The following is a 25,327-nucleotide window of genomic DNA, read 5'->3' as shown; positions in this document are numbered from 1 at the left end:
ATGTGTTTTTAGCTAAAAATCAACTTAAAATATTTCACAGTGTAGCTTTAAGAGCTCGCTCAAGTACTGCGGAGCTAAACCATTTAGTGCTTTGTAAGTGATCAGCAATATTTGAAAATTTATATGATGTTTAATAGGGAGCCAGTGCAGTTTTGACAGAACCGGGCTAATATGGTCATACTTCCTGGTTCTGGTAAGAACTCGAGCTGCTGCATTTTGAACTAGCTGTAGTTTGTTTATTAAGCGTTCAGGACAACCACCCAGTAGAGCATTACAATAATCTAGCCTTGATGTAATGAACGCATGAACTAACTGTTCCGCATTTGTCAATGAAAGCATATGGCGTAATTTAGATATATTTTTAAGATGGAAAAATGCAGTTTTACAGATACTAGACACGTGACTTTCAAATGAAAGATTGGTATCAAAGAGCACACACACACACACACACACACACACACACACACACACACACACACACACACACACACACCCAGGTTCCTAACCGACGACGAAGACTTAACAGAGCAGCCATCAAGTGTTAGACAGTATTCAAGGTTATTACGTGTGGAAGTTTTTTGTCTAATAATTAGAATCTCTGTTTTTTCAGAATTAAGTAGTAGGAAATTACGAGTCATCCAATCAGCTATGCATTCCATTAATTTTGTGAATTGGTAAGTTTCGTTAGGTTTTAAAGAAATATAGAGCTGAGTATCGTCGGCATAACAGTGAAAGCTAATGCCATGCTTCCTAATGATATCTCCTAATGGTAGCATGAACAGAGTGAACAGCAGCGGTCCTAGTACTGAGCCTTATGGTACGCCATACTGAACTTGTGATCGATCTCTTCATTTACTGCTACAAACTGATATTGGTCAGATAAATATGATTAGTATGATTGATAAGGGTCTGAGTTCAGTCTGAGACCTAGATTATCTCTTGTGGGGCACCAAACAGCTTTTCGTCTCGTTTATGTTGAAGCCTGGGTTCTCTAAATGAGACATTAACATATTCATATCTATCTCTGCGATCTTTTGTGTGACAGCACAGAGCAGCATTTCGTCCAGATAAGCTGACGCTCATTCTCAGCGGTGTCAGAGCAGCTTCAACACATTTGCTGAACAGTCAAACATTTGTAGGCTGTTCCTTGATGGGCAAACTTGAGGAATTTTCTGTGTGATGCTTATTTATAGATTATCCATAGATGCTTATGTGAAAATATGAATCCTTCAGGTCAACTGACATAAACCAGTTTTTGTTATGAATAAAGTGAGATAGCACTCTTACCCCTGGTTTCACAGACAAGGCTTAATCCCATATGAAAATGCATGTTTGAGCTGATTTAACAAAAAGCAACTTGCACTGACATATCTTAAAACATATCAGTGTCATTGTTTCATCTCAAGATGTACACCAGTAATGTTTTTCATAAGGCATGTTTATAAAAGCTAATTAAATGTTCTTATTTAACTAAAGCCTAATACTGGTTTAATCTAAGCCCTGTCCGTGAAACCAGGCCTTAGCATTAGTATTTTGAACTTGTGCTTTTCTGAGGTGTTTGTTGAGGTTCCAGAATCCAGAATGGGATGGAGATAAGGGTTAGAGGTTGGATATCCCTAACTCCTCCATATTATGCACATCCAACCTAGAGATTCCTTTAAAAAGCACTCTGTGAGAGAAAGGCTTGTCTCAGAAACAAATGCATTCTGGGAAGGATGGAATCAGCTGCTTGGCCAGGAAAGTGCATTTGCCCGTCAATAGATAGCTTAGCAGATGCTCTCTAACACATCTCTATAAAGTCCAAGTCCCCTTGTATGGGGTGGGAGACTCACCCACAGCACTGCCAGTTCTGGAAAAGAGATTAGGACGGAGGATTGGATACCCTTCATCTTCCTCCATATCTTATTCCAAGAGATGGACAAAAGTGTCATCATCTTCCTCATCCTCTTTATCCCCCATCAAGGGGTCTAATTCAAAGAGGCGGATTGGTTCGGGAGAGATCTCATACATTAACTCTCCCCAGCTGTACTTGGTTTGCTGAACAGCCATTAAGCTATGTCGTCAGCAAGTCGTTTCCCATCGTACCCTTGTTCAATGCAGTCGGGTGAGAGAAATAGGGTGCTTCTCAGTAGCTCTTGACCAAACTTTAACAACATAAAGGTAGATCACTTGAGCATTGCTGATGATGCTTTGAATTGATGCTTGAGTAGACAAGAATATACCAATGTACAAATAAGCTTTCCTTTGATTCCTTCATCCTCATTTTCTTTCCTTACATCATTCCCTCCTCATTCGGGCACATTTCTCACCAGCATGCATAGATTAACCCTATTAAAATGTGTAATTTTTTGGTAGAATTCTTAAAATTCCATGAATTGAATTATTCATTTTATAAATAAAGCAACAAATTAAACTAATTCAATAATAATCAAACGAAATCAGTATAAACAAAAGCCTTCTTTGCACTGCAGTGGCACAAGCTGCATCTAGATGTACTGTAATTACACACTGTTTAATGCTGGCATGAATACAATTACAGTGGCATAGATAATGTTATGAGATAAAATCAACGTCACATTTGCAATCTTGTGTGTATTCGTGAAAAATTACATTCTTGCTTGTTTAATATATAATCAACATTAAAAACAAGAACTCACAAAGGGTGTGTTTTTGTATTGAAGAGTTTGAGTCTTAAATCGATCTCTGTGCACAATCTGTGTCTATATTTGTTCAACATGCTAGTAAGTGCTAAATCTCCACTTATACAAAGGCACATGTCGAGAACAGCAGTAATGTAGCACGATTTGCTAAAGCAGCAAACTCAGCACACAACCTATCATGTGCACGCTGCTTGTATGGATGCAGTCAATTCTGATGACTAAAGATGAGGTAATTTGATTGCATGTCATGTATTTGTCCTTTTACAGCACTACCATTTTCCTGTTTTTACACTAGAGGTGGTATTTTGCCTGTTATTTTTAAGTGTGTTAGAATCAAATGAACGGCAAAACTCAGAATTTTGATTGTGTACCCCCAGGAGTACGCATACCCCACAATAAACCTACCTAACCGATAGTGTTGACAAAAGCAAACGTGAGATAAAACACACTTGTTGAAGCAACCATGCCATTACTTCTCACACAACTTACTTCTACAAGTGTTTGAGCTCTTTTATTGAGACTTGTGTTTTCGGTGTCAGACCAAATTCTGTGACCCATCGAATTATGCGACCGTATAAGTATAGTAGGCTGCACTGTAGTGATGGTAGGATAAGGGTTAGTTTAGCAACAGTGCCTATTACAGTCATTATTCATTCAATGGGTCACGAATTTGGTATAACACCATGACTCGTTTCCAAGCACAAGTGCAATGCTGTTCCAGGTGAACTAACAAGCTAGTTAACTACATCAGAAATACACATATTTACAAATCATGTACTATGGTAAAAATGTTTTGAGCTCATGATATATAGTAATGTGCAAATAACCATGTTGTCTTCATTAATCAATAACCTGCCCATGTAATAATAATTAGTTTGGAAAGGAAAAAAAAAATGTTGGTGTTGTACTGCCACTTGTGTTAATTTTAACTGTAAACTGCTTTGATTTGTCAGTCCCTCCAGTTTTCCACGATTCCCAAATCGCTGAATACAATTCAAAATAAACAAAATTTTTGCAATCCTGTATAATTCGCCATTTCACAATAAACTAATCGCAAACATTAAAAGATCTAATACATATATATATATATATATATATATATATATATATATATATATACATGTATATATATATATATATATATATATATGTATAAAATGATCTAATTGAATTATCCCTAATTTAATTAAAATTGTAACGCATTACAGAAAATAGGCTAAATAGTCTTGTTAAGGTTGTAGAAAAAGTTACACAGCAAAATCCCCAGTGTTAAATTAACACACTCAGTGTTTATATGAGTCCACACTCAGAGTGTTATAAGTAACACTGAAGCAGTGTTTAAGTTAATGAGATAATCAAGTGATTAACTGAGTGATGATTGAGCATTATTGAAGACATCTGATGTTAACAAGCAGAATCACTGAAGGAGAAAACCGTAATTGGTATGTTACCATTATGGTGATCAGTGTTTGCTTTAGTTGGGCTCTTGACCCGTAAGTCGCTAACTTTAGATTTTGTTTGGCTGCTGTACCTGAGTTATAACAGTCAGATAAACAAAGAGAAAAGGAGATCTGATGGTGTTGGTAGTGTTATAAAATAATCATTATTTCACAATCATTTGACCTGAATCACTGAACTCATATAGAGCCCAATTTCTGAGTTAGATTTACTTCTAAATTTGGATTACAATGTAATCCAAATAATTTCTTAAAAATAACTGCTGTTGTTGTTGTTGTTGTTGTTGTTGTTGTTTTGTTTTTGTTTTTTTAAACACAGACATCAAAAATCAGCCTGTGAATTTCAACAATGGTGACAATTATAGAGCATGTTGCAGTGCATCCTGGTGCCACCAATCAAAACTCATTCATGGCTCCCATCATGCATTGCTGCATGAATAAATAATGAGCTTATGTTCAGAGGTGATCTGTTTGTCACCATTGTTGAGATTCATACATTCATTTTTTTTTTGTCATTGATTTGATCATTTAGATTTCATTGAAAAGGCTAAAAATGACATGCTCTACAAGGACAGTGCTGCTATAATCCATAAGGTAAACTTAACTCAGAAATTATGCTCTCAGTGAATTACAGAAATGATGCACTCAATTTATAACTGAATAACAGCAACCAAACAAAATCTAAAGTAAAAAATGTAAGGGTCAAGAGCCCAACTAAATCAAACACTGATCACCATAATGGTGACATGTTACATTAATTTTCTCCTTCAGTGATTCTGCTTGTTAACATCAGGTGTCTTCAATAATGTTCAATCATCACTCAATTAATCACTTAATTATCTTATTGACTTTAACACTGATTCAGTGTTACTTATAACACTCTGGGTGTGGACTCATAAACACTGAGCAGTGTTAATTTAATTTAATTTAATTTAAAGAATTGCAGTTATTGTCCTCTGGGCGTCGGTTTAGGGTGCCGGGTGTTTTTTTTTTTTTTTTGTCAGTGGCTGTTGGTCTATTGAACTCTTCATGGGAGGTGTTTTCGTGTTTTTTATATGTATATGAATGTGCATTATGTATTGTGTTTTTTTATGTATTGTCTGTATGTCTGTTACCCTTTTGCTGCAAAACTAGTTAAAAATAATGAAAGTAATAAAATAAAAGTAAAAAAAAAAAAAAAAAAACAAACAAACAAACAATTATTTTCACACTCATGTTATGTCAGTGAGTGGTCTCTGTGAAAAACAAAATAAAAAATGTATGCATTTTGTTTGTCCTTTGTGTCTTCTAATATAATACACAATATGGTAGGCTAAATGTGGTATCCTGGTTATAAATAAAACAAAGCAAATTTTTGCACATTTAGGGAAATTGCCAGCACAAAATCAGTCATTTTGATCACAAAAAAAAAAAATCACCAAAGAAAAATCACAAAATCCTTGTGGGACTGGTATATGTAAATTTAAAGCTTTGCAAAAATGTAGGTCGAGGGATGGTTTTCCAGTTAGCCTGTTGGTAATTTTGTTCTAAGCAGGATTCAAAACTGTCTCAAGTGTGCCTCTTGAGGCCAAGGGAGTGAGTTTTACAGCACAGGTCTAACTAGCTCTCCTCTGTTAACACACGCACCAAACATAAGAATACTAAACTCTTTATGGATAACATGGGACCTTGCAGTTGGTTGAAAGTTCCTGAAATTAATTTCAAAACTTCACATAGTCCTACTACTCCTGTTTAACATTAAAAAAGTACAAAAACTCTGTAGACATGTATTTCATCTGTTTGTCGGGCTTTATTTTAATATGCAAGATGCAAAACAGAAACAGAAACATGAGTGCCAAATAACTTAATATTCCTGAGTTCATTTCATGATTTAGCACTAACTTGGATCCACCAAATTAATTTTGATAGGATAACAAATGAAGGTGTAATATTCCTGCTGACCGGTGCTTCCGTCTGGGATTTCAAGCCCCACCTAAGAAGAGTGACAGCAAAACCATCACAAAAGAATGCAAAAAATTATTCATCTTTAAAGTCCTCATTTAATTACACACTAGCTATGTTTCCATCCGAAGTTGCAAATGAAACTGCACTAAAACAGCTGCGAATAAAGCCCATGTGTTTCATCCCATCATCCCATGTGTTCTAGAGAACAAAATCTTCACTTCCTGGGTAACTGACATGTCATGTTATCTTGCGTTTGGATGCCTGATGTTTGGGAATGCAATCATGTGAGAGTTCTAGGAGGTGATTATAGAAAATAATTTTAATGACAAACTTTGGCTCAGGCATTTCAGAATGACTAAAACAACATTTGAGATGGTGTAAAATGAGACTGGTCCGCTGGCCAGTTCAGTTATTCAAATACATCTGTTGTGTCAAATGCTGCATTCACACCATGTTGTAATTACCGCGATAACGAGATGACAACATGTGACATTCTACAGAGCTGGACCTGGACCTCAGATTTGGAATTATGCATTATCATGTCAATACTAACAACACCAAAATGAATCTGCAGTGGTCAGATGGTACACTGAATACATAGTACAAGGTGGATCTCTCAGAAAAGAGTTTAAAGTGTTTACAAGTTGTAATTATGAATTCTGTAAGGAAGTGAATGCTTTTCTCGTAATTACGCTAATTCTGACATAGCGTGAACGCACTGTCACTTTGCACTGCCACCAATTTTTTGTTGTGCAGCCAGTAATTTATTCGTGAAATATTTCCATTGTAATTATTCGATTTCTTACTGAATAAAAAAATTATCCACCTCATTTGAGTGCATATGTTTTTCAAGTACAATTTAAGATTGTATTCCTTGCCGTGATATCCTAAAAATCGCAAACAAATCCTTGGATGGAAACATAGCTAAATGTTAGTGGGCAGTTAAAAAAATTGTTAAAACCAAAAAAACTTAAATTTCAGTCTGTTCTTCACACAAATATAATGTATGAATTTAGAACACTTGGAATAAAGCTATGTGGACTAAAGTTATTATTGAGTAAGGTGTTACTGTGTCATTTTTGAAGCTTGAACATTTTAGCTCCCATTCATTGTAAAAGAGCAAGTAGAAGGCCTATAATTCTTCTGAATTTCTCCTTTAGTGTTCCACAGAACTAACTACATCATCTGGCCATAAAGACCATCTTTCTCCATTGTGCAATGTGTATGTTCCTCTTTATGCTCTCACACACACACTCACACTCCAGATCTGATGAAGGACCAGCGCCTGGACATGACGACAACGCAGTCCTGAAGTGTCAACTAGGCTCTCCCCTGTGAAGGCCTCCTTCCCTTCCCTTTACCTCTGTACAGATAAAACGTTGTTGTTTTATCTGTACAGAGTCACCACGTGGCTACGCGGACGCGATTAATAATTTTGTATTATACATTCTTAAGGCCAGACAAGTAGTTTGTTGAGGGTTGATTTGTAAAGAAGGACTACATGCCTGCGCACATATATATATTCAAACGTGCATACCTATGGACTGAACACATGATGCGCATGTGCGCGACGTCTGTGTTTGCACAGAGGTTGCGCAAAGGTTGAAGGTGACTTCATAAATGAAGGTGACTTGACTTGTGCTGTGCTGTGCTGTGCTGGAGTGTGTGCTGATGAATATTGGATCTGCCTTCACCATCGGCCCAGGGCAGGACTTCATCAGCCCCACTCCGGACCCAGAGCCCAGCTAGTCATTTGCCTCGCTGCACGGACATGACACCAGAGCCCACCGCAGACAGTGAGCTTGAGCCTGCCATGATGGACAAGCCAACAGCAGGTAAGAGGATTCAGCCAACCATTGCCCCGGAGCCCAAGCACCCCGAAATGCCTGACCAGGTGCGTGAGCTGGCAACAACATGTGCCACCGTGGGAGTATTAGTGGAGTGTGAGGGAATGAAGGAAGACCCCACCCACACTTGCACTTCTGAGGATGAGCTGCTGCTGACCTCTCGACATTAGATGGATTTGGAAGAGAATATTTATATTAATCTCCTGTGTCTCTGCTGGTTCTGCCCATCTCAAAATCTCCTGTGTCTCCAGAGTTCCCATCCAGCCTTCCTCTCCCACCTCCTCTTCCAAGGTCAGGCAGTTCCTCTGCCAAGCCTCCGCTGGTTCCCTTCAGTCCCTAAGCTCCTCCTCTGACAGCACTCTATTGTGTTGATTTGCCTCGGTTCTTCCTGTCTCCAGCCCAGTCAAGAGGATCCCCTGGCTCTGCCTCCAGCCGTCAATCCAGTCACTCCATTTAAGCCTGTCGACCTGTTGGCTCCATCTTGGCTCCTCCCTCCCTCAGCTCCACCTGGGACCATCGTCCTTACGGCTCTACCGGGCTCCCTCGTTCCTCCGGCTCCACCTTGGTCAGATGTTGCTCTGCCTGCACCATGGACTTACAGGCCATCAGCAACGCTTCGTCCCTCCACCACTTCACCATTTCCACTCTCCACTGGGCTCCAGCTCCGTCTTGGTCCTCAGTTGTACCGGCACTTCAGTCCTCTGGCACCCTGGCTTCCCCTCAGACTCTTGTCACTGCAGCCCTGCCTGGACCTCCAGGACTATCGTGTCGCTCGGTCTTGTCAGCTCTCCATCTGCACCCTGGTCTCCTCTTCCAGTGGCTCTATCTACATCAGACGTCCCCTGGTGTCATCAGCCAAATCTCTTCCGTGGTTCCTCCCTCCCTCGATTCCGATGGTCCATCATCCTGGCTGCACTTTGGGTCCCTGCCTGGGTCCTCCTGCTTCTGTCTCCTCCTTGACTCCTCCCACTGTCATCACTGCCCTGGTCTCTCCTCCCACCCGTGCCACTCAGTTCCTGCCTTTTCCCTGCACTGTTTTTTTTATGGTCCCTTTTGAACATTCTGTTGACTACAAGTAACTTTGCAACTACATGCCCACAGTCTACTAATACTCTACTAACACTCTAATGAGAGTTAGTAGACATGTAAGTGTAATGTTACTTACAGTCAGCAGAATGTATTAAAGGGACCATCAAAATAAAGTGAAACCAGATTATTAATTAAAGACTTAAATTAAATTGTTTTTGTTATATTTTCCTGTGTCAAGCACCCAATACAGCTGACAGATTGTAATACTTTGATGGTCATTCTGAAATGTCTTTTTGTTGTTGTTGTTGTTGTTTTGTCAAGCAACAAATGCAATTATAATAATATAATTGCAAATATTGCCTTATATTAATTTTTGTGTGAACTAATCTTTTAACTATGAGTGGCTGTGGAAATTCAGGTACAGAATGAGAGAGAGAAAAATCTTACATCTTGTTTACCAGTCACAGCCGTTGGGTCGAGGTGTTTGAATATAGAGTTGAGTTGCTGCCTAAGCTGCTTCATACTCTTCTTCCTGGGCTGTAGCAAAACAGCCTGGAAACTGACCGGCAGACCGTACCTGACCAACAGCAGAGAAACTGTAATAAGTGTGTTGATCTGTTTATATTTTTCATTCATTGCTTGTTCAAGAGGTTCTTTTACCTGAGAACTGACTCAACAAATATCCGAAGGACCTTGACATGAATCCAGGCCACAAAGATCTCACTAAAGTTCACCTTCAGCCAACACACAAATGTTCTCTGCTGAGACAAATAAGCACCCTATTATTGTTGCATTAATTCTTGAGACATGGGATAAATATTTTACCTGCCATTAGTCTTGAAAATAATCATAGCATTTCAATTGTTTTCCTCTTCTTTATCTGTATTTTATCAAATTAAATCTCTCACTATCCCACAATCACCCAAGGTTGCCAGACACAGGTGAACAAGTTGAAGATGTTAATCAAGATCACTGATGCAGTGGTCAATTCAGTGGTCTGTTTTGTCTTAATAATCAGTGCTTAAAATTTGACTCTTCTTGTTTTTTTATGGAATATTGCAGTATTGCAGTATGATTTATCCATGCACATATTTTTTAAATTCATATCATGAATAATCTTAAATCAAAATAACTTCCTCTTGCAGCAACAGCTCTTCTCTTCTTTGATGACCTGTTAACTGGCGCAAGGCTGGGCAACCTGTCACTCACATGAGATCAACCAATAGCAAACCACAGTCATCAAGCCATCCAATCAATTCCCATGGACAAAATCAAGTCCCACCCTACATTTGTTCTTGTTTTACTTACATACATTTCCTTCTTATCCACTGAGAGACGGCTTATCTCCTGCTTTTGCTTCTCGGCCTCATCTGAATTGTATTCCCGCACTGTAAACCTGTTGGCCAACAGAGAAACAATAAGGACCAGATTGACTAAACTGGGCAAATTAGCGTGAGAGCGCAATTCCAAATAAATGCCAATGGGAGTGGAAAGTTATGCTGCTGATCTTCTGATGACGCGCAAATTAAAGAACAAAGCCAGATAATTTCCATAATGACCAGCGCAATCTACCAAGAGCAGCGCAAACGTCTACTGTTCTCTGAATAGGGATCGAGACGCTGCATAGCGATGACGCAATGGGAACGCCCTCAGGGCATTGCAGATTCTCTGAACCTGTATAGAATCACACCTGACGGTGCGGGCGCCTCCTCAACGGTGCCACGTCACTCACCCATTCTATAGTGAACGTGCCATCTGCTCCTCAGATTTTCCAACTATGAAGATGAAGAAGCCCCTAGGCAGCAAGAGGAGCTTGGCAGCGAACGCAGTGTCTCGATCCCTATTCAGAGAACATGGGTTACGCAAGTAACCTGAGACGTTCTCTTTCATAGGTTCACTCGACTCAAGCTAAGCGCTGCCGGATCTGGCCCTTTTTTTTCTTTTTTTTTTTTTGCCAGACCAGACTCAACCAGGACCTAGGCAGTTCCAGTTCATACAGAAAGAACCTGGGAACCAAGGGCCACATCTAAATCCAAGTTATAAAACCTAATCCAAGTGTGCGGAGAGGACCAACCTGCCGCCACACAAATATCCTCCAAAGGAACTCCCTTGTAAAGAGCCTGGGAGGATGTGATACTCCTAGTAGAGTGAACTTTAACGCCCTGAGGTGAAGGAAGCTTCCGAACCCCATAAGCCCATTGCATCTCTCACCCAGTGAGAGATTCTGTGCTTAGAGGCGTTAAGCCCTCAGCGGCCAGCCCCAAAGTATACAAACAACTGAGACGACTTGCGCCACTGGCCAGAGAGGTCCACATATGCCTTTAAAGCCCGAACAGAGCAAAGCAAATTATGCTTCTCCTCTTCAGCAGAGTGAAGCACAACCACTTGAGAACGAAATGATGTGGACAAAACTTTGGGGACATAACCAGGTCTAGGCCGTAGAAATACCTTCACAAGACCTGGGGCAAACTCCATTCAAGGCTCACTCACAGAAAGAGCGGGAAGACCAGACGCCACTGTCACTAGCGATTGCCTCTTATCGGCCACACCCACAGCCTCCATATCTCGGGACGAGGATGCCAAATCCTGCCCTGGAGCTGAGACAGCAAATCTCTCCTGATAGGAATCTGCCAAGGGGACCCCTCCACCAGGGAGCTCAGTTCCGAGAACCACGTCTGGGATGGCCAGAATGGGGCTACCAGAAGGAGGCGGATTCCACACACCCTCCCTGTGCAAAGGACCGGAGGGAATGCATACACTCTCAACTCCGGCCACGGATGATACGCTGGTACCAAAGGCGTCTGACGAGACAGGGAAAACCACAGGGGTCACTGCGTTGAGCTCTGTGACGCAAAGAGGTCCACCTCTGCCTCACCAAACATGCTCCAAATTTGAGCCACTGTTTGGCAGAAAGTCCGCTGCGACGTTCAGGTCCCCTGGAACGAGAACTGTTCTCAGCAAAAGAAACCTGTCTTGAGCCTGTCAGAGGAGGAGGCAGCGCGCATGCCTGTTGAGGGTGTGTGACCGCGAGCCTCCCTGGCAATTTACATGGGACACCACTGCCATGTTGTCCGTCCTGACAATGACATGACAGCCCATCAGGGCCGGGAGAAAATGAAGCTCGCCCGTCCAAACAACGCACGCTGGTCTGCCCTCGAAGACCGCACCCCAACCAGTCAAAGAGGCATCCGTTGTGATAACCTGGCGAAAGCAAACTGCACCCATCTTGACCCCCTTAAATAAAAAGGGGGAGTCTTTCCACCTCCAAAGAGCGCAAAGGCAACTGCGCAACACTCTCAGCAGGCGGAAGGCAGACCAAGAAGAGTGGATGCCCCTGAGTTTCATCCACCACAGGAATGGTCTCATATGAAGGAGACCCAAGGGCAGCACAGGAGAGGCTGCTGCCATGAGCCCCAGAAGCCGGCGACATATGCCCACCACTACATGATGGCCGAGCCTGAAACAGGCCAAGCATGCACAGAGACTGGAAACTCAGGCAGGGGTCAGACAGGCCTGCATCGAGAGAGAATCGAGTTGGACACCCAGGAAAGTGGTCTGCTGAGAAGGAGTTAAGACACTCTTCTGAGCATTCAACCTGAGACCAAGAGACCGGAGGTGGTGGAGAAGGATATCCCTGTGACGACACACCAACTCTCTGGAATAAGCCAGAATGAGCCAGTCGTCTAGATAATTTAGCACACGGATGCCCTGGAGCCACAAGGGGGCCAGAGCTGCATCCATGAACTTGGAGAACGTCCGTGGAGCCAGAGCTAGACCAAAAGGAAGGACCTGATATTGATATGCCTTTCCCCCAAACTTCCTGTGCCGTGGAATGACCTGGATGTGGAAATAGGCGTCCTTCAGGTCCACGGTGACGAACCAGTCCCCTGTTCGAATCTGTACCAGGATAGTTTTCAACATCAGCATCTTGAACTTCCCTTTGTAAAGGGAAAAATTCAGATGACGCAGGTCCAATATGGGGCGCAGACCCCCATCCTTCTTTGGAACAAGGAAGTAGTGGCTGAAGAAACCGCAGTCCAAGTCTGAAGGAGGAAACCCCTCTATCACTCCTTTCAGTAGGAGGAATATTACTTCTTGCTGTAGAACAGAAACCTCTAGGGTGCTGTTCGTGACAGTGGGGTGAACCCCACAGAAGCAAGGAGGGTTGTGGCAGAACTGGAGTGTGTATCCGAATTGGGTTGTGCGGAAAACCCAGCACGACACATCTGGCAAAAGTCTCCACGCTGCTAGGTGGTGAGACAAGGGCTGCACGGGTATGGGCCCAGGGAGGGGCCTCGCCGCCAGACTCTGAGTGACTGCCAGCGAGAGGTGGTGGGCACAGAGCTAAAACAGCCGAAGGAGGGCCTGAGGCATCCTTTGAAATGTGAAGATTGGCCCACAGGGGTCATCGAGGTCTCTCTCATTCTGGGGTCTAGCATAGGGGCTGGAGCATTCGACACGAGGAGAAAGCCAGATGCTTCTTCTTCCGTGGGTGAAACAGCTCGAGCGAGAAGATGCTTTGAGGGGAGATAGCCTTGAGCGTCTCCATCCTTCAATACAGGAAGATGGTTTTGGTAGGCTGACTCTACATCCCCAAGCGCGCATGGCGCGGGGTATGACAGATTTTGATCCGGAGAGCATCTCGAGGGGAAACAGATACACTTCAACGGTCTGTCCCTCCCTTCTGAGCTGGGGGAAGCTAGCAGTCCTAGCAGTTCGGAATTTGCCAACCACTGAATTAACCGCCTCTCCAAACAAGCCTGACTGGGAGATGGGGCGTCCAATAGGAAGACCTTTTCTTTCTCACGAATCTCAGTGAGATTCAGCCATAGGTGGCACTCGACAGCCACCAAACCCGCCATGGTGCATCCAATCGAGGTCGGTAGCTCTGCGGAGCTCTTTGACCGCTTCTGACGTGAGGCCCCCGTCCTCATCCATTTCCTTAAGGACTTCAGCTTGGTAGGCCTGAAGAATTGCCATGGTATGGAGCGCCACACCTGCCTGGCCAGCCGGCGTGTATGATTTTCCCATGAGGGTGGACATGGTCCTGCAGGGCTTCAACGGAAGAAGAGGGAGAGACTTCCAGGAAGGAGCGGACGAAGGCGAAAGGTGTATGGCCAACGTGTCCTCAACCACTGGAATGCACATGTAGCCCTGCTCCACAGAACCAACCAGGTTGGTGAAGTCATCGGCCGCAGCGTTAGTCAGCCGCGCGGAGAAAGGCTGCTTCCAGGGCCTAGAAATCTCACAGTGAAGATTGCTGAAAAATGGCAACTTTCTTCTCAAGTGTCGCGAAGAGGATTGACCACTAAAAAAACGTTTGTCGAGCTTGGAGGACTGAGAATCATGAGGCTCGTCCGGCCACATCCACAAGCTCGGTGTAGGCCACAGAGGGCCGCGCTTCCTGGCCGCTGGGCGGGAGAGCGGCAGCCACGGACCCGAAATCCTCAGAATCAGACGTCGCTGTGAATAAAACACCCTCCAGTCCAAAGGAGACGACGTCGCGTGCGTCTGGATTGGGGCATAAATAGATGTGAAGAAACTCCACCGGAGAATCGGCACGGCGCACGCACCCAGGCAAGAGAGAGTGAGAGAGGGAATAGCAGGCCTGCTCACTTTCTAACGCCTCAAGCTCGACGTTCGATCCCCAGGCCTTGGCTTCATGAAGGGCGTGGGCCTCGTAATTAGCAGCACGGTGGGGGAGAGCGGACTGGATATCTTTATCAAAGCAGGCAAGCCTGGGGCGGAGAGTTTTTAGTCTAAAATTTTCACAAGTCTTGTAGCTAGAAGGGCCAAAGATAGTCTCGCAAGCATGTGCTATGCCAAGACATTTCACACACTTACCGTGCAGGTCGTCGCTTGCAATGAAGCAAGAGCATGGAGGCTGGCAATGACGCAAATCCATAGTGCTTCACCGAGAGGAGAACGAAGTTCCACAGAGTGTGGGTGCTGAAGCACAAGACAGAATCCAAATCCAAAAATCCAAATGCAGAATCCAAAAAGTGAACTAGTTCACGGGCCAGAAGAATCTCTTCTGAAGAAGAAGAAAATCTGAGGAGCAGATGGCACGTTCACTATTTAAAGGATGAGTGACTTAGCGCCGCTGAGGAGGCACCCACGCCATCAGGCCAATGAATTGGCATGATTCTATACGGGTTCAGACAATCTGCACCGCCCTGAGGGCGTTCCCAATGCGTCACCGCTAAGCAGCGTCGAGTGAACCTATAAAGGAGAACAACTGTCTGGTTTAAGACATGCTTTTTTGGTCATTAAATAATGGTGCAAATGCCAGAAAATTTAATAACACAACCTTAGTAAATCACCTTGCATGATTCATTTAAATATTCTCCTCCCATAAATTTTGATTCCTGAAAGGAAACTCCTACAAATGCATATATGAAATAAGGTCAGCCGCAAAAATAACCATGTCCACGTCTTTTCAGCGCTTATTTTATTTATCAGTAGTTTTTAACACCAAAAGAGGGATTGCGCTGGCTCAAGCTGTCAGTAAATCTGTCCCTAAGGACACTAAAATAAAGTGTTACCTTTAAACTGTAATACATTTTCATTTAAATGTAATTGTCATGCAGTGAAGTGCCCGAAAACACTATTTATTAAATTATTTTATTAGGTAATAAGCACTCTCTTTTGAAGTATGCTAATATTTTCACAAGGGAGTGTAGTAACACTTTGAAAGTATGCTTACTTGTGAATTTTGGCATGGGCCTTGAATTCACTGATGACACTCTTAAAAAGTGTTACTGTGAAAATCCCTGCATCTTCATCCTCAACCAACTTCCTGTCAAAATAACAGGGGTACCAGATTTGAGCAATGAATTCTCATAACTTTTTCAATCATTCATGAATGCTAAATAACATATAGAGATTACTGGGGCAGACATCAATTTGTAATATACCAATCATCGTAATTAATATATTAAAACAATTAAAAATTTATATTTTCAGGTTTTCCATTAAATATAAATTCTTCACAAACATGCATGGGACCAACCGGCTGGAACGAGGAACAACAAACTTAGACATCGACTCATATGTCTTCTCCCATAGTGCATATGCCGTCCTATAGAGATACATATACAAATACATTCAGAAAAACTCTTGATGGGTAATACATGAGCTATCTACTCTCAGAGTTCACACTGACCTGGGCACCACAACTAGCAGTGTTGTGAGGTACTCTGAATTCAAAACCAAGTCCTCCTTCTTCACAATATTGGTCAATGAACGGGTCTGCAAGCTTCCCCTGGTTAGGTACAGCAGTAGCAATGGTTATTAAACTTTCTTTGAATCTCACATAAACATGTCTAGATCACATTTAAAAACTAAGAACCTTATTTTACTCTTTGACATTAAGGTAGGGAATTGTACGGAACACTGAAAAAGGACATATAAAAATATGAGATGGAAGGAAAAATTATAAGTCACTGCCCTTGCATTTTGTGTTTTGCCACCTCCTAAGAAACTTTACGTTTTGCGATAAAAAGCAGCATCTGTGGCTCAACCTTATGGAAATAAAAGAAAAGACAAGGCATTTCTCCTTGACGCCCTGATCTTGCCCTCTGGCCTGTTCGGCAATGCAGTAAATACATTACAGTAAATATCTTTGATGACTAGCTGACCTTCAAAGACCGCATTGCAAGGACAACATCGTGTGCCAGATTTTTTTCAGGTTTTCAAGGTACGTCTCTACTTTTCCCGCCACCTTGGGTGATTCAGGAGGTGGAGAAGCCATTCGCCCCATCTTCTCTCATGAGTGAACCCTCCCTTCAGTTAGTTCAGATGGTCCCTGCCAGTTCACCTCAAACAGACAGATGCTATCTGTCAGACTTTGCGGCAGCAGTGCAACTTCTGCCCAACATCTATCAGGGGGTCCTGAACACTATAAAAAAAAGGTTAAAAGATTCAGTTTGCTTCCCATCCACCCCGTTTCCGAGGTGTGGTAGCAATGAAGGTGTGCCAGATGGAAGATTTCTCAAAAATTTATCACAAAAGAGCTGCATTCTCTCCTGGTGAAAGGGGGCATAGAATATGTACCCCTCCAAGAGAGAGAGAGGCAGTGCCCAAAAAGAATGGGGGGCTGCATCCAAATTTAGATCTGAGGTTCCTGAACCATACTCTTCTGACATACAGGTTCAAGATGCTTACCCTCAAACTCGTATTGTCAGAAATCCAATTCAAGGATTGGTTTGTGATGATAGATCTAAAGGGTTGCTTACATTCACATTGAGATTCGGCCAGAATCCAGGAAGTTTCTCTGGTTTGCTTTCAGGGGTGAAGCATACCAATACAGAGTTCTTCTTTTAGGCCTAGCCTTGTCCCCACGCATATTCATCTAGTGCATGGATGCTGCTCTGGCTCCTCTGTGAATTATCTATATAGATGTTTAGCTGATACTAGCTCAATCAGAGGAGTCTGCGACACCCAGTATAAAGAGTGTACTTTCTCCCAAACAGAGAACTACTTTTCTGGGGGTAGTGTGGGACTCGACCACAATGCAGCCACATCTGTGTCCTGCACGTGTGGTTTCGATTCTAAACACTGTAAGTGACATCAAGCTAGGTCAGGAGCTTTCTGTTATAGAAATTCAGAGGCTGTTAGGTCTCATGGCAGCAGCAGCCAACATTATTAATTTGGGTCTGCTGCACGAGACATTTTCAGTTCTGGCTCAAGAGCATAGGTTTTCATCCTCTGAATCATCCTTGCAGAGTCTTTAGAGTCATGTGTCGCGGACTATGTGCTCTTCAACTTTGGAAGAAGCCTGGGTGCCTCAACAGGGGCCTGACACTAGGAGCATGTTGCTGTTGCAGGCTGGGGTGCGGTTCTTGATGGCCAGCCAGCCCCTGGTCTATGGGGGACCCTCATCTCTCCTGGCACATGAACTGCCTTGAGATGAGGGCAGTGTTCCTAGCTCTGAAACACTTCCTTCCAAAGCTGAGGGACTACCATGTTTTGGTTCATACAGACAACACTTTGGCAGTCTACTACATCAATCACTAGGGCGGGCTTCGTTCACACCCCCTTTTCAGGTAGGAGCAGCAGATCTTGCTCTGGCTGAAAGGAAAGTTCCTTTCTCTAAGAGTAGTTTATATTCTGAGGCATATAAACGTGGGGGCAGACATCCTGTCTACCAGGATCGCCAGGACTGAGTTCACCTCCTTCTAGTTGCTCTGTTCTGGCCGGTTTGCGGAACTAGTGTCTCTCCTGGACGGCATCCTCTTGGAGATCCTGATCCGAAGAGATCTTCTCTCTCAAGTGCAGGGGACATTATTTTTAATCCCCAGCCGGAGATCTGGAAGCTTTGGGTCTGGCCCCTGAGGAGTACCAGCTAATAGATTATGGTCTTTTGGCGGAGGTCACTGAGACAATCTTCAATTCTAGTGCTCCTTGTACTAGGAAGTTGTATGCCCTGAAATGGCAACTCTTTATAACATTGTGTGAACAACATGAGGTTAATCCAGTTAACTGCCTGATTGGTCCAGCACTGGAGTTTCACGAACGTCTTTCAGCAGGGTTGACTACGGCTACCTTAAATTTATATGTGGCCACTATTCCCGCTATCCACATGCCTTTGGTTGGGAGGGACACCATGGTGTCTCTGTTCTTGTGCGTTGCCAGACAGTTGAGGCATATCTGCCGGTAGCAAGTTCCCTCCCCCACTGGATTACTGAAGCCATCACCCTCTCCTATGAGGCATGCGTAATGTCTTCGCCTCTAGGAGTTAGGGCCCATTCCACTAGGAGTATAGCGTCCTTGAGAGCTCTTGCTGGGGTGCACCTTTACAGGATGTTTGTGCTAGGACAGGCTGGTCCTCTCCGCACACATTCATCAGGTTCTACAGTTTGGATGCAGATATAACCCCAGGATCTTTAGTCATTCAGGGTTGACACAAGTCCAGTCTGAGCTTAACATTCGCCTGTGCTTTTACACAGCATTGTAGGGAGTCTCTGTTAACTTGGGCGTGGTAACATTTGTATTTATGTTCCCATAGCGCCAACACCATGGCGCAGCATCGAAGTTAGACTTCGAAGGGAATGTCTCAGGTTACGTCTGTAACCCAGTTCCCCGAGAAGGGAACGAGATGTGGCATTGTGTTGCCACATCTCAAGTAGACAATTAGAATTTATCGACACACATTTTTGCTGTCTATTCATGGACTTATTGACTCACTATGCTAATTCATGACCAGCGTTGGGGAAGATACTTTTAAAAGTAAGGCATTACAATATTGTGTTACCCCCTAATAAGTAACTAATTGCATTATTTAGTTACTTTTTATGGAAATGTTTTAATGTATTACGTTACTTTTGTGTTACTTTTCCTCATCTGGACTGGGCTTGCTTTTTTGTTTTTTAATATATATATATTTTATTATCTCACACAGAAGCGTTCCCACAGCTTCAACACAAAATACGTAACCCGATAAATATTCCTCCAATCTCATTTTTCCTATCACTATGTCCTTTTAGTTCAAATAAACGTAGTGAATCATGAAAACAATGCAAAAAAAGGTCATAAAAATTACATTATTAAACAATATTATGTATGTCCCCATATAAAATGCCCTACTTCTAGATATGAAAACTCACTCATTTTTCCGCTCAAAGCTTTGAATGCTGACTTTAAGGTGACTGTAAGCAGCCCTGCGTGATTTCAACTCAGTGTCCACCTGCGAAACTTGCTAACACACACACAACCACCCACACAGACAAACATTTATCCGATAGGACATAAATATAGAAACAAATAGTTGTTATTTGTTATAAAATGCTTTCTATAAGGTGTATACTTTGGAGATGATCTCAGTTAGGGTCTTTATAGGCTGTGCAGTGGGGTATTTGGCTCTGTCCCACTGAAATCTGGTCACATATGTTGCCAAGTCCATTGAAACATCAGGAAACACTGAATCAGAAAGAAGTAAACCACAAAATATATTAAGGAATATTTTTAGATAAATGCATCTGAAACGAAGGCCTGTTTCACACTACACACTAAAAAAAAAATACACTAGCAATGTGTAAGCAAATCAGCAGCATCATTACAACAAGCAGGCAGACAACGTGATTTTTGGCCCTTTAATAATTTTTGTTGAATAACATTTACACACAACTGGTCATTAATCTACACAGTGTAGTTATAATCCACGAAGTGTAGCTATGAACTGGTTAGATCTTCATGCACTGTTTCAGTACACATAAGTTGCCTTTTATTTCATTATTATTATATTATCTGCAGGGACAAACTTTAAAAAAAAACTACACTTTTATGACTATACAAGTGCATATTCAACATAATTAAGCATACTTCTTTCACAAGGGCTGAAAGATATGCTTATAACTTTACACAGGCAAGGTTAGTATACTAATATTAAGTATATAATATTAGCACAGAAAGTTAACTCGCAAATGTTAGCGTACCTTGTACGGTCTGGCAGTACGATTTCAATGGTGATCGTCGACTTTTCTGGTTAGTCTTGTGCTCTGGTAAGAATATAGAAAAAACACTGTAAAATGTCCAATGTTTTTGAATTCACAAAATAAAAAAAGGTCATCTCAACTTTCGGAATATAAGTAAAACTCAAAAAAGCCCATGCAAAAAAGAAACAAAATATACTTATTTTCAGGGTTTTTTTTTACAGTGAAGTACTACAGAGAATTTTTATTAACTGTCCAAAAAAATGTAATAATATTGCATGGCAGATTGAAACCCTTCCATCAGGCCATGTTTATGTAATATGTAACTTGATCTGGTGAACATGGCCTGGCTCAGAGGGGGTGGCCTTGTGCTAATGAGCTCTTCTCTGCTTTCTTATGGAACAGGTTTAGCCGTTACAGAGCCTATGTTCTCCGCATTCACTCACCTCCATTGGCCAGCATGCTCTCCAGGAGTTTTCCACTGAACTCTTCCATCACCTCACCCAAACACTGAGACGTCTGACGCATCACACTGTGTTATGGTGCAAGAGAAATTAAGAGTGAATTGTTGGTTACACTTTGTAATAAGGGTCCATACTTTAACATTAGTTAAAGGGTTAGTTCACCCAAAAATGAAAATTCTGTCAGTAATTACTCACCCTCATGTTGTTCCAACCATGTAAGTCTTTCGTTCATCTTCGGAACACAAATTAAGATATGTTTGATGAAATCTGACAGAATTTTGACTCCTCCATAGGCTTCCAGTGTGACCGAAACTTACCGGCCCAGAATAGTTATTAAAAACATCGTTAAAATAGTCCAAGTAACTACAGTGGCACTACATTAAGTTTATCATGCGACGACAATACTTTTTGTGCGGAAAAACAACAAAAATAACGACTTTATCCAACTATTAGTGTTCCTCAATGTGGGCCTCTGACGAGAGTTCACGGGAGCGCCAGGACGCATGCGCGAGAACTGAGCTTAAATACTCCCAAGGAGTGAGCAGTCAGTAACAAGTAGTAGTAGAAGAAGAACGCCGTAAGCTCAGTTCTCGCGCATGCGTCCTGGCGCTCCCGTGAACTCTCGTCAGAGGCCCACTTTGAGGAACACTAATAGTTGGATAAAGTCGTTATTTTTGTTGTTTTTCCGCACAAAAAGTATTGTCGTCGCATGATAAACTTAATGTAGTGCCACTGTAGTTACTTGGACTATTTTAACGATGTTTTAATAACTATTCTGGGCCGGTGAGTTTCGGTCACACTGGAAGCCTATGGAGGAGTCAAAATTCTGTCAGATTTCATCAAAAATATCTTAATTTGTGTTCCGAAGATGAACGAAAGACTTACATGGTTGGAACAACATGAGGGTGAGTAATTACTGACAGAATTTTCATTTTTGGGTGAACTAACCCTTTAAGGCACAAGGTATCATGAATTAGCTTGTTTTACAGCATTTATCAATATTGTTAATTTATAAACCGTTGTGATGTGTGTGCTTAATTGTATTGAAAGTGCACGTGTAGTGTACTTCAGTTCTTAAAAGTATATTTTGTAACAGAACTTTCTGATGATATAATTTTAACAAAATAAAAGACCACTTAAGTGAATGTTCTTAACACACTTACTCTTTTTAAAAATTCACAAATTAAAATGTCAAAACGTTTTTACTTAAAGTACATTTTAAATAATTATGTTTTAGTAAGCTTTTGTCATGCTTTAAACTTGATTATTATTTTAACTGTAGTGTACTATTCAATATTACATTTAAAGTGATTAACTGGTAAAGCATTTTTAATGTACTAAGTTGCAACTTCACCACATTAAAGTACATTTTAGTTTATTAATTTAAAATATATTTTTTATAAATTAATTGATAAATTAAATGCTTGTCTGTACATTCAGCAGTACACTTTAACTATATTTCACAGACAAGTAATTATGAAATTATATATAAATATGTACTTAAGTACTTCTTAAAAAAACATTTTTAAGTTCAACTTATTGCATTTAATTAAATAAAATGTATTAAAATTAAACTATAATATTTTCAACATAAATATTTACTGAATGCAAACATAACATTCAATTTGCACTTAAGTATATTCGTTTTAAAGGTATTATAAAGTGTACTTTAAAAAAAAATCTGATAAAAAATATAGCATAAATGATAACAAGGACATGTAACAATGCGGTTTGTAACCTTTTGCATTGAATTTCCATTCATCTTGCAGTGGCAAAAAAATATCTCTCAGTCAGGATAATAATGAAGCATTGAAAACATGCCACTATTCACACTTAGAACTATGACCAAAAAATTCAACCCAGCACCTGAACCCAGTTTAACCTTGTCTGGAAGTCATTTGAATGGATATTGTAGACTGTAAGAGAGAAAGGAGAAAAAGAGAGGGCAGTTTCCACAACACATAAACATTGCAGCTGAGACAGGAAGATTCATGTCAGCTGGCACCTGAAACTGGAATCGACTGGATTGGGTGACTCAGTGATAATTGTATTACAGCAGCTTGAGTATTTCCCCACAAACACTCAGAGGTACACGTGCTATAGAACACAAGTGTCTGATCTGGTAAGACAGTCTTTATTCATGATGCCGGAACAAGATATGATAATGTGGCGAAGGGGGGCCCACAAAACCCTCAAACTAACAGTTGTGTATTATCACTTTTGTGTAAGCTTCTATAAGCATATTATTTGAATAGTGTTAACTTTGTTAGAGTAGACTTCAGACATTGATTGTGTTGGCTGTTAAGCATGAGATTAAAAAAAAAAAAAAAAAAAAAAAAAAAAAAAAGTGTACACCATTAGGTGAGCACACAGAATGAGAGTTTCCTCCATGTTGACTAGGTGATTTGTACAAGAGTTCTTTATTGACAATTATTTAGTTAATCAGCATATAATAAACATTAATTAAATTGAATTTGTTTTTGCATTAAATACATGCCGCTTACAAAACATGTAGGCCTATAATCTATTAAAAAGGGTTATTAACCCTATATAGGCATCCTCCAGTCTCAGGATCCATGGATCAGGCCAGATGAGGATCATCAATGCAGTGTCGGTTGTGACGCTCTGTCTCTGGCAGTCTCTGCTGCAAAACCTGCAGAAGAACTCTGAGGCAGTTTGGATAGCTTGACTCCTGGCCTTCCTCTGTAGTCGCTTTTCCTCAGACCTCTGATTGAATGTCTCCTCAGAGTTGGAGAGGCCTTTCAATTCAGCCTGTCTCCACTTAGGTCTATCTAAGGCAGTACACAGCAAAATCCCCAAAGTTAAATGAACTCTGCTCAGAGTAGGGGAGCGCAGGGCACAACCTAGAGCGGGGCTCGTTGTAAAATCCTTGTTTAAAATACTTTCCACACATGCTAGCATGATGAAACTAAGTGTATATACTAGTTGCCATATCAACACTATATAGAGAAAAATTTGCGCCAAAATTCTGAAATCTTTGGAAGATATCACTGAACATTTATTTAACCATAGCAAAAGTAAATTTCTTACTTATGTTCATTTTTCATCTCTATTTTTGGTGTTTATTTATTATTATTTGAATCTTCAATATGCTATTTAACAGTTGATATGATTCTTTAATGCTGATCTAACCAGCAGAAGACACTATAGGTTTAAATCCCAGTAATGTAAACCCAATAATGTACAGTGAGGAAAATAAGTATTTGAACACCCTGCTATTTTGCAAGTTCTCCCACTTGGAAATCATGGAGGGGTCTGAAATTGTCATCGTAGGTGCATGTCCACTGTGAGAGACATAATCTAAAAAAAGACATAATCTGCAAATAAGTTTTTGAACACCTGTCTATCAGCTAGAATTCTGACCCTCAAAGACCTGTTAGTCTGCCGTTAAAATGTCCACCTCTACTCCATTTATTATCCTAAATTAGATGCACCTGTTTGAGGTCGTTAGCTGCATAAAGACACCTGTCCACCCCATACAATCAGTAAGAATCCAACTACTAACATGGCCAAGACCAAAGAGCTGTCCAAAGACACTAGAGACAAAATTGTACACCTCCACAAGGCTGGAAAGGGCTACGGGGAAATTGCCAAGCAGCTTGGTGAAAAAAGGTCCACTGTTGGAGCAATCGTTAGAAAATGGAAGAAGCTAAACATGACTGTCAATCTCCCTCGGACTGGGGCTCCATGCAAGATCTCACCTCGTGGGGTCACAATGATCCTAAGAAAGGTGAGAAATCAGCCCAGAACTACACGGGAGGAGCTGGTCAATGACCTGAAAAGAGCTGGGACCACCGTTTCCAAGGTTACTGTTGGTAATACACTAAGACGTCATGGTTTGAAATCATGCATGGCACGGAAGGTTCCCCTGCTTAAACCAGCACATGTCAAGGCCCGTCTTAAGTTTGCCAATGACCATTGGGATGATCCAGAGGAGTCATGGGAGAAAGTCATGTGGTCAGATGAGACCAAAATAGAACTTTTTGGTCATAATTCCACTAAACGTGTTTGGAGGAAGAAGAATGTTGAGTACCATCCCAAGAACACCATCCCTACTGTGAAGCATGGGGGTGGTAGCATCATGCTTTGGGGGTGTTTTTCTGCACATGGGACAGGGCGACTGCACTGTATTAAGGAGAGGATGACCGGGGCCATGTATTGCAAGATTTTGGGGAACAACCTCCTTCCCTCAGTTAGAGCACTGAAGATCGAGGCTGGGTCTTCCAACATGACAATGACCCGAAGCACACAGCCAGGATAACCAAGGAGTGGCTCTGTAAGAAGCATATCAAGGTTCTGGCGTGGCCTAGCCAGTCTCCAGACCTGAACCCAATAGAAAATCTTTGGAGGGATCTCAAACTCCGTGTTTCTCAGCGACAGCCCAGAAACCTGACTGATCTAGAGAAGATCTGTGTGGAGGAGTGGGCCAAAATCCCTCCTGCAGTGTGTGCAAACCTGGTGAAAAACTACAGG

General features: G+C 41.7%; 1 protein-coding gene across 1 annotated transcript in view; it reads right to left on the bottom strand.

Moving 5' to 3' along the window:
• Window positions 1-5,993: 5,993 nt before the first annotated feature.
• The window catches only part of atp6v1c2 (ATPase H+ transporting V1 subunit C2), a gene marked incomplete at both ends in the record, with an annotated part of 36,678 nt that continues 17,344 nt past the window's right edge, over window positions 5,994-25,327 (bottom strand). The window contains 11 exons of the mRNA XM_081393977.1: window positions 5,994-6,089; window positions 9,385-9,514; window positions 9,598-9,695; window positions 10,246-10,333; window positions 15,644-15,736; window positions 15,950-16,018; window positions 16,103-16,201; window positions 19,545-19,636; window positions 19,745-19,857; window positions 20,373-20,435; window positions 20,816-20,901. Coding sequence (XP_081250103.1) covers window positions 5,994-6,089; window positions 9,385-9,514; window positions 9,598-9,695; window positions 10,246-10,333; window positions 15,644-15,736; window positions 15,950-16,018; window positions 16,103-16,201; window positions 19,545-19,636; window positions 19,745-19,857; window positions 20,373-20,435; window positions 20,816-20,901 — 1,027 coding nt within the window. The remainder of the gene's footprint in view (window positions 6,090-9,384; window positions 9,515-9,597; window positions 9,696-10,245; window positions 10,334-15,643; window positions 15,737-15,949; window positions 16,019-16,102; window positions 16,202-19,544; window positions 19,637-19,744; window positions 19,858-20,372; window positions 20,436-20,815; window positions 20,902-25,327) is intronic.

The sequence above is a fragment of the Scardinius erythrophthalmus genome (assembly GCF_964197995.2).
Source record: "Scardinius erythrophthalmus genome assembly, chromosome: 19".
NCBI lineage: Eukaryota > Metazoa > Chordata > Actinopteri > Cypriniformes > Leuciscidae > Scardinius > Scardinius erythrophthalmus.
Note: the sequence above shows the minus strand (reverse complement) of the source record. Positions and strands in the feature narration are given on the sequence as shown.